Below are 15,675 nucleotides of genomic sequence, written 5' to 3' on the forward strand. Positions count from 1 at the left end.
TCTAATATGGAGATCTGAGTGATATTTATGTGTTGTACAAGTTATTTGGAACATTTTTATTCATCTGTTATTTTTATTCACCATACCAGATCAGTCTACAAGTGTTACTGTCATGATTAATTAAGGACGGTGCCTACTATTGTTATTGCGCATATGTTCTGCGCATCTCTAGATCGGATTTCCTATCGGCAGTGCTTATTAATACAGGAATATTTTTGTGCAGTTGTAAACCATGCGGCGAAAGCAGAACATAGCAAGTGTTCTTGGTATCCAAAAAGGAAATTGGGGGTAACCAAGCATTTTTCAGAGATAATTAAGCTTGAATTTGGACAAGAATGCCATACATTCCTTTGTATTTTAAAGCTTTTTAAAAATATTGTTGATTAATTATCTTCGAAAAATGCGTGGTTCCCTCCAATTTTCTTTTTGGATTTCAATAACACTTTTCCCACATAGTCAGTAAATCACCCAAAAATACCTTTGAATTAGTAGGCACCGTCCTTAATACAGTCTACCATTTACTGATTTGCTTCGTAACCCAAGGGTCAATGGGTTACAGGGGACATAGTTTTTGACTGGAAGGAGAGGTTGTTAACCTGATTGGCTTCTGAACTGCCCTCCCCCCCCTCCCCCCCTATTGATGAGTAAAAGTGTCTGGCATTGAGGCCCTTAAAATATTTGCTTGTGTTCCCTTTTTCGTGAAATTACTTTCAAACTTGTTCCCTGCTTTTTTATCCCTAAAACTGACAAAATTGTTTTTGTCCTTCTGTTCCCCAGTTCAGATTAGCTATGTTCCCTTGTTACCCAAAACCCCTGGGAGTAGAAATCCAAGAAGTCAATGGGTTAATTAAGAGGTTAACATTATTTTTGGTTATGCAGTACTTTAATTGTGGCCCCTTCTCATTTCCAGCACTCTTCTTCATTGTTGAGGGATCAAAACTGGCAGTGTTAGAAATGCACTCTTTCCTCCATAACTACATGTACCTTTTTCTGTCAGGCGTCTGCCAACTTCGTTGTACCCAATTTTCAAAACATTTATTAGACAAGAGGCTTGGAAACAGAATTTAAATAAAAAATAATTATTTGTCTTTGAAACGTTCAGTTTGTAAGTCTCTTACTGCATTTGCTATTAAGAGAGAGTCAACAATTACAAAAGTGATTTCAGAGTGCAAAAGAGAGAGCGCAAAAATTAAATAAGTTTTGTACCAGCTAAGGGTTGGTCCGTACAGCGAAAAACTGATCTTGGTGTGGCATTCTTGGCAGTGTGGAAGAATTACAGTTTAGCAGGACAAAATTTAGTGGGTCTTGAACCGAGTAGTTAACTTTAATTCAAAAAATGGTTTTCCTTTGATTTTACTCCCAGCGGACCGCAGACGATATTATCGTTACTACCGAGATACTCGTCGCGGAAGACGTCGGCCCCGAGGAAGACCGAATCCTGGTACTGACGGTGAGGAAAAACCAGCTGATGATGTCAAGGAGGAACCTGACTCAGGAGATCAACAGGAACAGAATGACAACGAGGACAGGCCACGCCGTCGGCGACCGTATGGCAGACCACCTCCCCCATGGGCCAGGCGCCGTCGCCGTCCCCCACCTCAACGGGATGAGTCAGGGGATCAGTCTGAGGAAGGGAAGGGTGATGAACAGAGAGAAGAGTCTGGTGAAGGAGAAGAAAGAAGGCGACCTCCTCGCCGCAGGCGCCGACCCAGATACAGGTAAATTTAGTGGAACTGCAGTTAGCGTGAACGTTTTCGTGCTGCGTACGAAAAGAATATGCAAGAAAATTTTCCATGTTAAATTTATTCATTGGCTGAAAAAGTTGCGAACAAGTCTGATTTTGAATGGACAAAGAACCAACTACACCATTTGTTTAAGGACACGGATTGTTCCCTTTTGGGAACGTGTAATTCAAAAAATAAGGAAATGTTGCTCGTTTAAAAGAAAATACCGGCGCAAGTAGTGTTTCGTTGAATACTGAGTAAGCAACTTAGGCCTTATTCATAATTTCAGCATTAAGTTAAGTTTAAGTGCATTGATTTGACTCACTTAAGGACGGTGCCTACTAATTCAATGATATTTTTGCGCGGTTTCCTGACTATGCGGGAAAAGCAGATCTTAACAAGTGTTATTGAAATCCAAAAAGAAAATTGGGGGTAACCACGCATTTTTCGAAGATAATTAATCAACAATTTTTGTAAATAGCTTTAAAATACAAAGCAATGTATGGCGTTCTTTTCCAAATTCAAGCTTAATTATCTCTGAAAAATGCTTGGTTACCCCCAATTTCCTTTTTGGATACCAAGAACACTTGCTAAGTTCTGCTTTCTCCGCATAGTTTTGAACCGCGCAAAAATATCCCTGTATTAATAAGCACTGCCGATAGGAAATCCGAGTATTTTGTGGCCACAAGTGAGGAGGGCTTAAGTAGATTGTTTGACGTCATAGAATAGGAAACGCACACCTCACCAGCAAACGATTATTTTGTTTTTAGACGCAGACCCGATCAAGACACCCCTGAAGGCGAGGAACAGGGCGAACACGGTGAACAAGGAGAACAAGTGGAACGAGGTCGGGAAGAGGAAGGTGGAGACGAGGTGAGTTCATCGTTTTCTTTTTGGATACCAATAGTACTTATTAAGATCTACTTTCTCTGCATAATTTTAAGCTGCGAAAAAATATCCCTGTATTTGTAAGCATCACCGAAAGGAAATCCGAGTATCTCGAAATGCGCAGAACGTATGCACGATAACAGTAGTAGGCACCGTCCTTAATTTAAGGACGTTCGCGCCAATTGTTTCTGCGCATCCTTACTGCGCACGCAAATGCACACGCCACGTCATACACGAGCGCGCGCGCTAAGTAATAAAATGAGAAATGGTAGGGCAAAAGGCCATTGCTATAGCTTTGCCTGGATTTAACGGTCTTGGACGTTCGGCGACCCCAGTTTTTCTTTCCAGAAACGGATTTTATTTACAATTATCTCCACGTTGTCCAAAAATGAACAAAAAATCAATGTGCGAAGTTAAAAAAATTTCAAGATTTCTGCTCACGGGACATCAAATCCTGCCATCTTGCGGCTGCAAGGCGCGTGAAACTGTGGTCGCTAACTGCGAACTTGATCTTTAAGGAACCTCACCAGCTGACTAAATTCACTTAATAAGTCCACTTAAACAATATTTGACAGAGAAGATTTCACTTCAAAGATTTAACTGCAATGTATTTGGGTTTACAGACACTGGCCTTATTCGCTAACGAAGCCCGATTTTGTCACATTTTGGGTGTTTTTCCGGGCATGTTCTCTCCAAAACGAAGTCGGTGACCCCCCATTTTTTTTACATTTCTGACATAACTAACTCATCATCTTACAGTGGTAAAAGTTTCAGAAAAAAATCAATGTTGAAAAATTTTCGCGCGAACGCTCTTAAGTTGATTTCTATGTTAGTGCACCAGCGCTAAAGAACTTGACACCGCCGAAATAAAATTTCATTATTATCATCGCAGTTGGAACGCGGCTTTCTTGATGATTCATTTCCTTTTCCTTTTGTAGCGTCCACCTGACAACCGTCGCCGCCGTCGTCCGTTTTACCGCAGGTATCCTCGACGCCCTCACAGAGAGGTAAGCTGGATGCTGTGGAGAGAGAGGTTCAGGACACCGCTAGCATTTCACGTCCGGTTACCATCCACGTCTCAAAAACGTCGCGTGCTTAAAGTTCCTTTGGGATTTTTTTTTTTACAAATTATTTATATAGGGACTTTTTAGATTTGGCTTGTGCAATTCTATCCTCGAGTTTTATGCAAATTAAGGAAAGGGTGCTTTCGATTTAAATGGTGTACACGAAATCTAAATAAGAATTACCCATATAGGGACTTTTTAGATTTGGCTTGTGCAATTCTATCCTCGAGTTTTATGCAAATTAAGGAAAGGGTGCTTTCGATTTAAATGGTGTACACGAAATCTAAATAAGAATTACCCATATAGGGACTTTTTAGATTTGGCTTGTGCAATTCTATCCTCGAGTTTTATGCAAATTAAGGAAAGGGTGCTTTCGATTTAAATGGTGTACACGAAATCTAAATAAGAATTACCCAATGCATTTAATTTCTTTGAAACTCTTGTCTTTTGCACCTTATTTAACGGTAGCAGCGAATATATCGGGGCGCATTGTCCAACCAGTCGACCGTGTTGTTCGATGCATGAATACAGTTTTACTGTAATGCATGTAACCCAGGCTGGGAAATGCCTTTAAAATTTGAAACCGTAGGAATTGTGCCACTTTTGGAAGTATGGAAGTAAATTCTAAGGAAGAACTTGCAACTAATGCTAAGATAATTTTTTTTTTCTTTTCAAACAGGACGGGGAGCGAGGAAAAGAAGACCATGAATCTAAGGCCGGTCATGAAGAGACCGGCAAAGCCGACGGCACCGCGGCTTAGTAACCAGTTAACCACCAATGAGGAGACTAGGCAGCTATGAGCCTCATTTAATTTGATAACATTTTTGTCTTGTTAGAATCATCAGGAGAAAACGGACTATTCCATTTTTGTTGTCGTCAAGCCAAGTACAGAAACTGATATTACTTAATAGTACATGTTTTTATACCAGTTTAATTTCACTTTCGTTATCATCTGGTTGAAGATATGCTTTCCTATGAGGTTTTTTCGGTTTTCTGTTGTTTGGTTGATGTGTAGTTTTGTAGGATTTTCAAGTGAGGTCATAGTTGTAATTATGACATCTTGTGTATCTTTATCCATCTTGCAGCGGAATTCATTATGTGTGAGCGATCAATTTTGCCATCTTTTTGCCGTCGGATTAGTAAAACCGTCCAAAAAAGAGAAGGAAAGTGTTTTATGTTTTTTCAGCACGCATGGAGGCAATCTCAGCAAAATTTAAAGAGCATGCGTACAAAACGGAAACTTCCTCGCATATCCTTCGAACCCAAATCTTCCCTCTTTTTTTCCTTCCCTTTTGTCCTGTCGTCGTCCAGGGGCCTGTTTCTCGAAAAGCCATTTACGAAACTGCCTTCCGCTTGTTTTCATAGGCTGTTCTTTTACCATGTTTTCAAGATAACAAAATGCAAAATGATACTGAAGTTTGTTGACTTAAAATCTACCCGTTGTTAAGATACAGGGGAACTTTTAACACCCGAAAAAGGCCCCGAAAAATTTCTCCACTTTCGCGAAACGGGTCCCAGGGTCGAGATCAAAATCTCTCATGTTGTCATGTCGTTGAGATTATTTCCTGGCTTTGCATTGCGCAAGCGCAAGCCCACCGCGCATAATTTCTTGCGTCATTGGCGGAAGCAGTAGCGCAGGCACATTAATTGAAAAAAATGGCGGATTTTCGTTGACGCCAAGCTGAACCCGATATAGTAATCATTATTATTCCACTCTTACGCCATATTTGGTCAAGAGCACGCGCAAAATATGAGACGGTAGTGTCCCGGTTTGAACGGTTTAGAACAGAGCAAATATGGACGGAATGGGAGTTTTTCAATGAAAGAAATTGTTTTCAACACGATACAAAGCCTGAGAATTTAGTTTGTCATCGTTCGCAAGCGCCCTGAAGGACAGATGATGCATTTTTTTAGAAACAGTCTTGCCAAATAAAATTGAATTAAAATAACACCTTTTTGTAGTGGAATAATAAATCTCTTATTCGATGGTTTAACATATAATATTCGCGTACATTTTGCTCACTGCTCGTATTTTTCCTCGCCCCTATTGGCTCGGAAAAATACCACGCAACTCGCAAAATATCCGCGCGTATTATATTTTAAACCATCGAATAAGATGTATGTAATTAACGGCGGTCCTGTGAGAGTAAAGTCAGTCTTTACCTGTAGCTGATCTCCTATTGTCGGGATGTAGCGTTTCTTTTAAGTTTTCCTTGTGTAGACTATGTCTAATCTATTGTAACTGAATTTCACGGCCTAATAGGCCACTTGCACTAAGAGGTCACGTGACCATTGCTTCCTTTAAACAATGAGTTGGAATCTTGCTGATGCAAAAAATTGACGGAGCACACTAAAATTAGCTTACACCCGAAATTTGAGAGGAAACGCATTTAAGGAAGATATTTTATGGCACTTTGATTTTTCAACAAAGCAGTATGATTTGTATTGGCCGCCATGTTGGAGGGCATACTCTTGCCCTCCAATATGGCGGCCAAAACTACTTTTTGCTTATATCTTGTTAAACGTTTAATAGTTACGCTCAGATGTGCTGTAAACGTTAGCACATAATTTTTTCAACATCCTCCTTGAAGTTTAAGTGCAAAGCTTGTGTTCAGAAAGAAGTAATTCATAATTTTAAAAATCACATTTCGGTCACGTGACCAGCGAGGAACTTACTCATTTTAAGAAAATGGTGCGGGTTTGAAAAACCGAATCACTATTATTATGTTTAAGATATGACCCACTAATCGTTTTTCGAAGGCAAAATCATATAGCTTTCATTTTCATGAAAACTATGTCACATGACCTCTTAGTGCAAATGGCCTATTATAAGTGCTCAGTTCCATTTCCCAGTTCTTCTTGGCCTGTCTGCTGCTTAAACTGCAACCGAAGTGAATACTGATTTTAAAAGATCTTTGGAGATCGCAGTGTGATGGTATATCCAAAGTCTGGGTGGTGCCACGGTCGTTCTCAATGATCGGAAGGGGTATCCCGGAATGAATCCAATCAAAATGACTAGAAGGGTTATCCTGAATTTTCAGCCGTTTTAATAACGTGATCTGTTTCCAACTCCTCTGTTCTGTGCGGGTGGTCCTCAATGAAACAACAAGCGTGACGTTTACGGTCAAACCGAAAGATGTCGGCTATTGCCTCTCAAAAAAACAAAGAAAATCATTTTATTCAAGCTGATTTTACTTTAACTTCTTGCTCAGTCGCCGTAGTTTCCAGGCAAGAAATCTGTAGAAAATCTTAGCCAGGCGCTTTTAGTTTGTCACAAACGGAAAGCTAATTAGTTCTCTCATGTAATCATGATCACACCATTGATCTATAATTAATTCAGTTTGTTAGGTAATTGAGTCATTAATTTTCATTTCACGTTGTCGTTGGAATCATCTGTTTTTGTCGTCAGTTGTGCGGTGTACCTTCCAGTCAGACCAAACACAGTCCAGAATAATTCAGTCAATCAGGTATCCACTGAGTCGGCCAGCCAACGAGTTGTTCGTTCACTTCAGTTATCATTCAGCTATTCGGTTTGGTTACGCTACTTTCTGTTTGGCTATCGGTGAGTAAGTTTATCAATGGCAGACAGTCATTCAAACACAGTCAGGAAGCCAGCCAGTTTGCCATAGCAGGGCCGTAGCCAGAAAAAAAAATATGACTGAGTCAATGTCCGCGGTTAAATTATTTTCGGAAGTATTTAAAGTGTTTATGATGAGTACATGTTAAAGACAACACTGGAATCACGCTTCATTTTAAAATTTCACGAAAAAATGACAGAGGCAAGTGCCTCGGTTTGCCTCATACTGGCTACGGTCCTGCATAGTGAGTCAGTCAACAAACCAGTAACACAATCTGCCAATACTTGGTTCTGTTATTCAATTCAGTCAGCCGGTGCATTAGGCGACCAATCATACAGTGTGTATTATAATCAGTCGACAAGCCAATGAGCAAGCCAGTCATTCAGTCGCATACTCATTAAGCATCAAGTTGTTCAGTAAGTTAGCCATCAGTCGGTCTGTTCGTCCGTTCTGTCGTCAGTCGCTTTATCTACTTTGTCAGAAAGTCAGTCAGTCAATGAAGTCGGTCAGCTGGAAAGTCAGTCAACCTGTCAGTCGTGTTTAAGGTTAATGTAATCATTTTTCAGGAAGTACGCTTCAACACAGTTTCAACCTAAAGTGCTCCAAGGGCTGTCAGTTATCGATCGTTAGCCACAGTGCAGTGTGCTAGCTCTGAGACGAGTGTGTTTCAAGTTTTTCTGTTCTGTTTTTTTCGTTTTACCGGTTACCTCTCTCTTGTAATGTTGTAATGTTGCTATTTTCCGTTTAATTTTGCTTTTCGTGTCTAGCTCATTTGTCTCTGCCGCTTCATCAACTGTCGTCAATATCATGTTAAGCTTGTTATAATCGGAAATGCTGGAGCCATTGATTTTTTTGTGGACGATACAGTTCAGTCAGTCAATCAGTCAATCAATCAATCAATCAATCAATCAATCAATCAGTCAATCAGTCGACCAGTCGACCAGTCACTCAATCAATCAATGAATCAATCAATCAATCAGTCAATCAGTCGACCAGTCACTCAATCAATCAATCACTCAATCAATCAATCAATCAGTCGATCAGTCAGTCAGGGCGACCAGGGATGGCGCAGTAGTGAGAGCACACCACTGCGCCACCAATATGACCCGGGTTCGATTCCCAGACTCGGCGTCATATGTGGGTTCAGTTTGTTGGTTCTCTTCTCTGCTCCGACAGGTTTTTCTCCAGGTAATCCGGTTTTCCCCACTCCACAAACACCAATATTTGATTTGATCTCAGGTTATTTCATTAGTGTCCCCAATTAGTGCTCTACGGTGCTAAATCCATTGACACTGAAAGTGCTGCTATGATAAAAAAAAACTTCACTTACTGTTTCCTTCAGATTTTGAAGGCGTGTTTTCTTGACACCTGAATAGCAACATTTTGAGCTTCAAATTTTATCCAAAGGCTGTTTTCCTTGAGTGCAAGTTTTGGTTTTTACGGTCCTCCATTTCTCACGTTCAAGACTGACCGATTGGATCTCAGAGGGTTGGATAGAGGATAAGATGACGTCAAAAGACTCACCAGCTTAAAATTGCAGTGTGTAAACGCAGCTTTTTATACATGCAAAACATGAGTCTAGAAGTTTGAAAGCTCGAAACTCTCGTTCCGCATATTAATATACGCGCGTGCACATGTATTGTATTTTTTAACTACTGAGTCTTTGACGTCATCTTATCCTCGATCCAGCTCTCTCAAGATTTTAAAGCTAGTGATGGCGGACCGTTAATAGAGCGTTTTCACTCACGTGACCAGCAGCCATATTGGATTACTGAAACAAAAGAATATATTTGCATAAAAATAGCATTCAATTCCCAGAAGATTATTTTGGTACACCATCATGGCCGCTATTTCTTTGTTTTGGAACACCAACATGGCCGCCGTGACGTCATGTAAAAACGCTCTATTTGGAAAATTTCAGTCAAAATATTCAGGTATCTTTTTAGTTTTGAAATACAAAGAAAAAGTAGAATTGATTTTTGGTCATTTTGGTTATCGGTCACCCAGCGAATCAGTCGGTCAATTGGTATGTCGGTCAGTAGCACTTTTGTTTAGCTAGCTAGTCTGTCCGTCCGCAAAACAGTCGGTCGAACAACCAGTCAGCCTGTTTGCTGGTCAGACAGTCCGTCAAAGAAGCAGATGTCACGTCCTTCCGCCTTTTAGATTGTCAGCCAAAGGAAAGAGCTGAATGTCGACGTTGCCGGTCAGTGTCAAAGTTTGTATTAGCTGAGTCTGCCCCTTCAAAGTTGCGTTGTCAGCAGTCTGTTTGAGTGAAAGAACTTTGTTCATGATTTTGTCAATGCATTTACGTCAATGTGAAACTGATTTATCTATACTTTTGCCTGCTGTGAACGTTACCTTCACGTTTAACAAAGAGGATGCAACTGGTCGTTGGAGGACGCCGTAGGAAAGGCCAATGAATACTTCACCTCTTATTTCGTCTTACCCCTTGGGGTGGGACACGGTTTCCAGGAAAACATCTTGGGCACTTGATTGAATTTTCAACTGACAACTCCAGAATGACCAGATGATAAGATTCCCTTGCGTAATATACGATAATTCGGCTGTCGATAATGCTCTTTTCATGCGGATAAGGCGGACGTCCCATGCAGTTTGCTGGTTATTTTGTCAAAGGTAGTCTTGCATCGAATAGCCGAACAACTCGAAGTCGTGTTTGTACTTCTTATAAAGTTTTTCTTTGGTTTCTCTCGAGAGCGAATTAAAGTACTCTTTAGCGAGGAATTTAGTCGGATGTTTATAGCTTGAAGTCTTGTTTCTTGGAAACCGCACTTTATCACCAACTTGCAAAATATCAAGTAGTTGATCAGCTTCTTCGTATAAGTTTTCAAAATGTCCTATAAAGTCGTAGTAAATTAAACATGGATGACACAACATATCATACTGCTTCCAGTGCCAGTCCATGAATTCCGAATCAGAATTATGAAGAAATTCCGCAAATTCTGAAAAGCTGACTCCTTCTCCCGTCTTCAATGATCTTGTATCTGGATTTTGCCGATATTTTCGAATTATGCGGCGCCCATAAATCTCTTTAAAAAGCGTTGAATTGTATGAGTCAATAAACTTGTTTCTGTAAGCCGAAACTAATCTTTCAAAGGGGTGTCGCACGAAGAGAAATTTATAGTAAGTCCTGAGTCGATGAACAATTTCCTCCGGGGAGTACTGGTTCAAATACCGAAAATAACCCAGGCTTCTATTATGGACATCCGCAGTCTTCATATTCCATGGGTCAGTGGCATCACCATTTACAACCATGAGCACTCGTTTCCAATTTGAGCAGGCAACCTTGGGTATATAACAGTACAGAAATCTGTGATTGTCGCTAACTATGATATTTCTGAAATAATATGCTGGAATTTCGTTGTTGGTTGTACGTGGTGGTAAGAGTTCCCCTCTGTCTCTCTTATGGCAGTAGTCTATGAGGTGTTTCTTTCTTTGTTCTTGTAACTGCTCAGTGTACACGCTCTAAAAGGGAATATCGCATGTAAGCTACTCATTTATTACGTAACTCAAACCGGCATGAGTTCGTATCGGTCGCTATACATTTCTTTTCACGCATTTACGTGAGACCGCTCTGACTTCGTCTCGGTTGCTGGACCGAGACGAGAAATTCTCGAATCGGTCTAAGTTCGTACCGGTCTCATGTAAATGACAACAAATCTCAGACCGGGTCCAGAAATTTCAAGCTTGTATACTTTACGGTCAGGCCATATATTTTTCACACAAAACATATCATTCCATCCCGAAACCAGGCACCAAGCATTTCGTCCCGGTTTTATGACTTACTGGGCTGCGCCTCGTGAGTCCAATACATTTTGACCACTGTGGTGACGAATATCGTTGTCGATAAGAGTACAGACAACGCTGAACCACTTTCGATTTGTTAAATGGACTTTTATATCATCATGTCACTTAAGAGCAAAAGCGATTCATGTTGGCGTTTATGTATGGCAATGCAAAATGTTTTGCCAAGAGAATGAGATATGAAGAAATGATATCAAAGACACATATTTGAACTACGGAATCGCAATATAACGTGGGAGGTGCGGTTAGTGTGATTGGCTCCGGATCGAGTGGTCCGGGTTCAGGTCCTGGCCGGGGACATTGTGTTGTGTTCTTGGGCAAGACACTTTACTCTCACGGTGCCGCTCTCCACCCAGGTGTATAAATGGGTACCAGCGAAATGCTGGGGATAACCCTGTGATGGACTGGCATCCTAAAAAATATTCCAAGTCGCTTCATGCCACAGAACCGGGATAAGCTCCGGCTCTGATGGGCCACTTGGCTCGTGAAAAGACTTTACATATCGCAATATAACGCGTTAATAGTTACAGGCAGTAAACCCGGTTTTGTCACGAACTCACAAAATGACTTGCTCCCAGTTGGCGCGGTAACTCAGTAAAGCACAGGGTACCAGTGTTTCATTGGTCGTGCCGGGCCTCGGCAAATCTCGTACGATCAAGAGTGAATTTAGCTGATTTCAAGTGCAGGATTACCTTTCGTTACTGCTTAATTATAAGTTATGTTCATAACTGCGAAGATCTTGAATCTTAACATGTGGATGCGATGGTTGAGCGGCCGTTTTAATGGCAAAATGTTGATGCAGGGATGGCGCAGTGGTGAGAGCACTCGCCTCCCACCAATGTGGCCTGGGTTTGATTCCCAGACTCGGCGTCATATGTGGGTTGAGTTTGTTGGCTCTCTACTCTGCACCGAGAAGTTTTCTCCGGGTACTCCGGTTTCCCCTCTCCTCAAAAACCAACATTTGACTTGATTTGCTTTAATTGTCAATTTCAGTTTACAGTGTCCCCAATTAGTGCTCCAGCGCTAGAACGACTAGACACTTAAATAAAGTTCCTTTCCCAGTTCCTTTTCTTTGCTAGAGTAACTGTTCTCAGGAAATATATATATGTTATTAACCGGCCTTGGTCGGTCCGTATAGGGAAAAACTGTGCCCGAGGTCTCGAGTCTCCCTTGGGAAAAATGATGTTATAGTTGAGAAGAATGTCATCGGTTTCCCAAAATCATCATGAACGTACGTATAATTAAAAATGTCGTACGTTGTCAAAAAATTAACCATCATCGTCTTCAAAGAAGCATGAACTGTCCAGGAAGTAAAACGAATAGTTGCAATTGGAACAATATTTACAGAAACGTACCTTCCAATTATTTCCTGGAAAACTGTACATACTGCGACGTTTGAAATCGTAGTCTTCTGTGAGAAACACCACACATGTGAAAATTCACGCGATTTTCATAAAAATCGAAGAAAAACTCTGATGTTTAAGGGAAAATGCATACCTGTAAAATTCTCTTCATTTTGCCTATAAAACGTCTCCCACATAAGCAAAATAAACAATATTAAAAGTGATCCTAGACGAAACAAAAACAGCTTCACCATGTGGCCCTGATGACTAAGAATATCTGTCAACTGTATCGAGAAATCGAGGCGTGCAAGTAGTGTTTCGGTCTCTTAAAGAAGCACTGACCCTTTATGGTGAATTCATAGAATACGCAAGCAACCATTACACAAGTCATATGATATGAAGTTTTTACAGAACGGTGATCAAGCATGAAGTGAAAAACAGTACAACAATGAAAACCATCGTTTTCCAGTCAAAACAATTGCCGGGCTCAACAGGGCGTGACCAGGCCACCAGCCAACAGCCAAAGCAACTTGCTATTCGTTCAACCGAGGAAAGCAATGACTGGCTTTTAGAAAGATTCACAAGCGAGTTTTTCTCTTGACTAATAATTTTTCTGTGTTGAAGTCATGAACCGTGTAAGCAGCACTGAGACAACTAGGTTTTGGAAGCAGGGTAACCTCAGGAAGAAGACTTGGTAGCCTCTGTTCACACGTACCCGAATATTTTCAAAAACGCAGATTTTCACTTAGCGTTTTCGCATCGTATTTGCCCGTCCACTCGAATACGCTAAAACTATATTCGAAAACGATGACTTCCAGCTATAGAACATGCGTGTGCGTGCTCTCTTTAGGCTTGCAATTGAATACATTTTGCCGGCAGAATTTGGAGCAGAATAAGCAATTTTTGAGGCGAGCATTCTGCCAGCAGAAAAAGGGATTTTCGAGCAGAATAAGGGAAAATCAGCGGCACTAATAATGATATGCATAACAGTTGCAAGAAAAATTTAAAACTAAATAAAGAACAAATGGAAATTTCCTTGTGTTTGATTTGATTATTTGACTTATAGTAAGATGAATCACAATTTTACTACGCATAACGAATACCTAATTAGTTTTTAGGGGTTAGGCCCAGGCTCCCCTCTATATTTGCGAAAGTGAATACGGCCCCAAGGGCCGGTAAAATTTTTCGGTTACCGGGCAGAATTCGAGCAGAATGAGGGTGTTCTAGCAGAATTTCGAGCAGAATAAGCGATTTTTACAAGCACTGCCGGCACGCAGATTAAGCCAATTTACGAGCAGAATTTATCCAAGCTTAGCTCTCTCCGTGGTCCGTTTTTACCCGTCCACAACAATACGATAAACCTCCGTTTTAAAAAATCTACATTCTGGATAGCGTTTTCAAAAACCATTCTTTTTGGTGACCAAAGAGGCTGTATTCGTGTGGAAAGACGGAGAAAAAGTCTCCGTTTTCGAACATTTCCGGATATGTGTGGACGGAGTTTAAAAACTTTGCGACTAGTAACAGCAACGGATTCGTATGGGATGCGCAGGATTGTCTTCTTCTGTTTTATATCTTGGAAAAAAGGTGTACCTTTCTCTGAGTGTAATGAAAAAGTTAGTTATGGCCTACTTTATCATTTCATTGCGACACGAAATCCGCGGGCTGCCTGCGGGTCGCATTGATCCTCACTTACCCATGCGATGTTTGTTCTGAGCGCGCCTATATATGCAAAGCTTATGCAACGTTCAAACCATTTCACTCTCCTGGAGTAGAGGCTCATTTGGAAAACCTTATTTCAGGAATAAACAGAATTGTTCAGTTTGGAAGAACGAACCTCAATAAGTTTTGGTGGAACAGAACTTGAAGTATGAGGTTTGTAAAGGTGGTGTATGAGGTAAACTCAGAAGACCGCTATGCTGGGCTTTTGGTAAAATTTGTATGAGGACAAAACCATTGAAAAATAAACCTGTTTAGTTCGAGCAATAATAAATCGAACACCTGACACTTAGAACCTAATTCTGTTCGATTTGGAAATAATATCAGTTATTACTGATTAGAAAAAAAAGTTGTTTTGAACCAGTAATAAACACTGTATCCATCTTCATCAACAACCAGAAAACTAATCTAATTGGACAATTTTTTAATGTTTGATGCTATAAACCCACAATTAGTGAAACGATTGGAAGAGTGGAATGAAGTCTGAATAACATCTTCTTAGTTTAAGATATATTAAATATTACGACAATTCTTGAAAAGAAAGAAAAATAAATAAGACATGCAACAGGAAAAGAAAACAAACAGCGGTTACAAACATTTTCATTTTATACTTGACGTTTCGTATGTTGCAGCATACATCATCAGAAGTGACGGTTAAAACTGTTACACAGAATTTTAAAAAACTAGAGCGAGGAACTGGTGACTAGTTAAAAAGTGTGATAACAAAATCGTAACTTCCGGTAGTCGATTCTTCCGGAAGAAATTAATAAAGAAAAAGCTTCTCACTACCAATGTTTTCATTGAGAGAGGGTTTTAAGTCACTGATTAATAGCGTTTCTTTAATTTTACATTGCATGTCGGACTTCCCAGTTGCGAGGATTTCAAAATGGTCCCATTTGATGTTATGACCGGTAGAAATTGTATGGTCTGCAACAGCAGAGGATTTCAAAATGGTCCCATTTGATGCTATGACCGGTAGAAATTGTATGGTCTGCAACAGCAGAGGCGTGGGCAATCTTCTTTTTGTTTTGCCGATGTAGAAGGAATCACAGTCCCAACAACTGGCTTTGTATACTATTTTTGATCTTTGAGAACGACTGAAACGATCTTTGTAGGGAAAAAAAGACTTGATCCTGCAAGTGTTTTGAAAAATAACCCTAAGATTGACACAGCCATAAAACTTACTAATACAAGATTTAACACGTCGAGTAAGAGCTTCACTTTGAAAGCCCAAAAAAGGCAAGACATGGATGATATCTTTCTTAGGAACAGTGGTGGCAGGTTCAGCAGACTTGTTCTTTTGTCTGTTCAAAACATCATTAATGTTATAACAAAGGACGCCTCTTGGGTAACCATTTTGAAGGAGAGTGTTCTTGAGATCGAAGAGAGTCGACTGTAACAAGGAAGAACTCGAGCAGATGCGTAAGCAGCGATAGGTGAGGGTGCGGATTAAATTTATTTTATACTTTCTAGGAGTGAAAGAGTCCCACTTGGTGTAGAGGCCAGTGAAAGTTGTTTTGCGATGTACTGTTGTTGTGAA

General features: G+C 40.4%; 2 protein-coding genes across 3 annotated transcripts in view; one reads left to right on the top strand and one right to left on the bottom strand.

Annotated features, from left to right (window-relative positions):
• The window catches only part of LOC138051255 (Y-box-binding protein 1-like), an 8,936-nt gene extending 4,098 nt beyond the window's left edge, over nucleotides 1-4,838 (top strand). The window contains exons 6-9 of the mRNA XM_068897424.1: nucleotides 1,364-1,718; nucleotides 2,495-2,597; nucleotides 3,551-3,619; nucleotides 4,356-4,838. Of these exons, the coding sequence (XP_068753525.1) occupies nucleotides 1,364-1,718; nucleotides 2,495-2,597; nucleotides 3,551-3,619; nucleotides 4,356-4,436 (608 nt within the window). The 3' untranslated portion in view covers nucleotides 4,437-4,838. The remainder of the gene's footprint in view (nucleotides 1-1,363; nucleotides 1,719-2,494; nucleotides 2,598-3,550; nucleotides 3,620-4,355) is intronic.
• Nucleotides 4,839-6,700: 1,862 nt separating this feature from the next.
• Nucleotides 6,701-12,730, bottom strand: LOC138051256 (carbohydrate sulfotransferase 11-like). Of its 2 annotated transcripts, none has more exons than XM_068897426.1 (3): nucleotides 12,574-12,730; nucleotides 12,432-12,484; nucleotides 6,701-10,737 (listed from the first exon to the last, which is right to left on the bottom strand). In XM_068897426.1, exons 1-3 carry the CDS (start codon nucleotides 12,671-12,673, stop codon nucleotides 9,883-9,885), a joined length of 1,008 nt encoding a protein of 335 aa, XP_068753527.1. In that variant the 5' UTR covers nucleotides 12,674-12,730; the 3' UTR covers nucleotides 6,701-9,882. The 2 variants fall into 2 exon arrangements, with proteins under 2 accessions (XP_068753527.1, XP_068753526.1); XM_068897425.1 differs by having other exon boundaries at nucleotides 12,432-12,487.
• Nucleotides 12,731-15,675: the final 2,945 nt, after the last annotated feature.

This window comes from Montipora capricornis, chromosome 6, assembly GCF_036669925.1.
Source record: "Montipora capricornis isolate CH-2021 chromosome 6, ASM3666992v2, whole genome shotgun sequence".
Taxonomy (NCBI): domain Eukaryota; kingdom Metazoa; phylum Cnidaria; class Anthozoa; order Scleractinia; family Acroporidae; genus Montipora; species Montipora capricornis.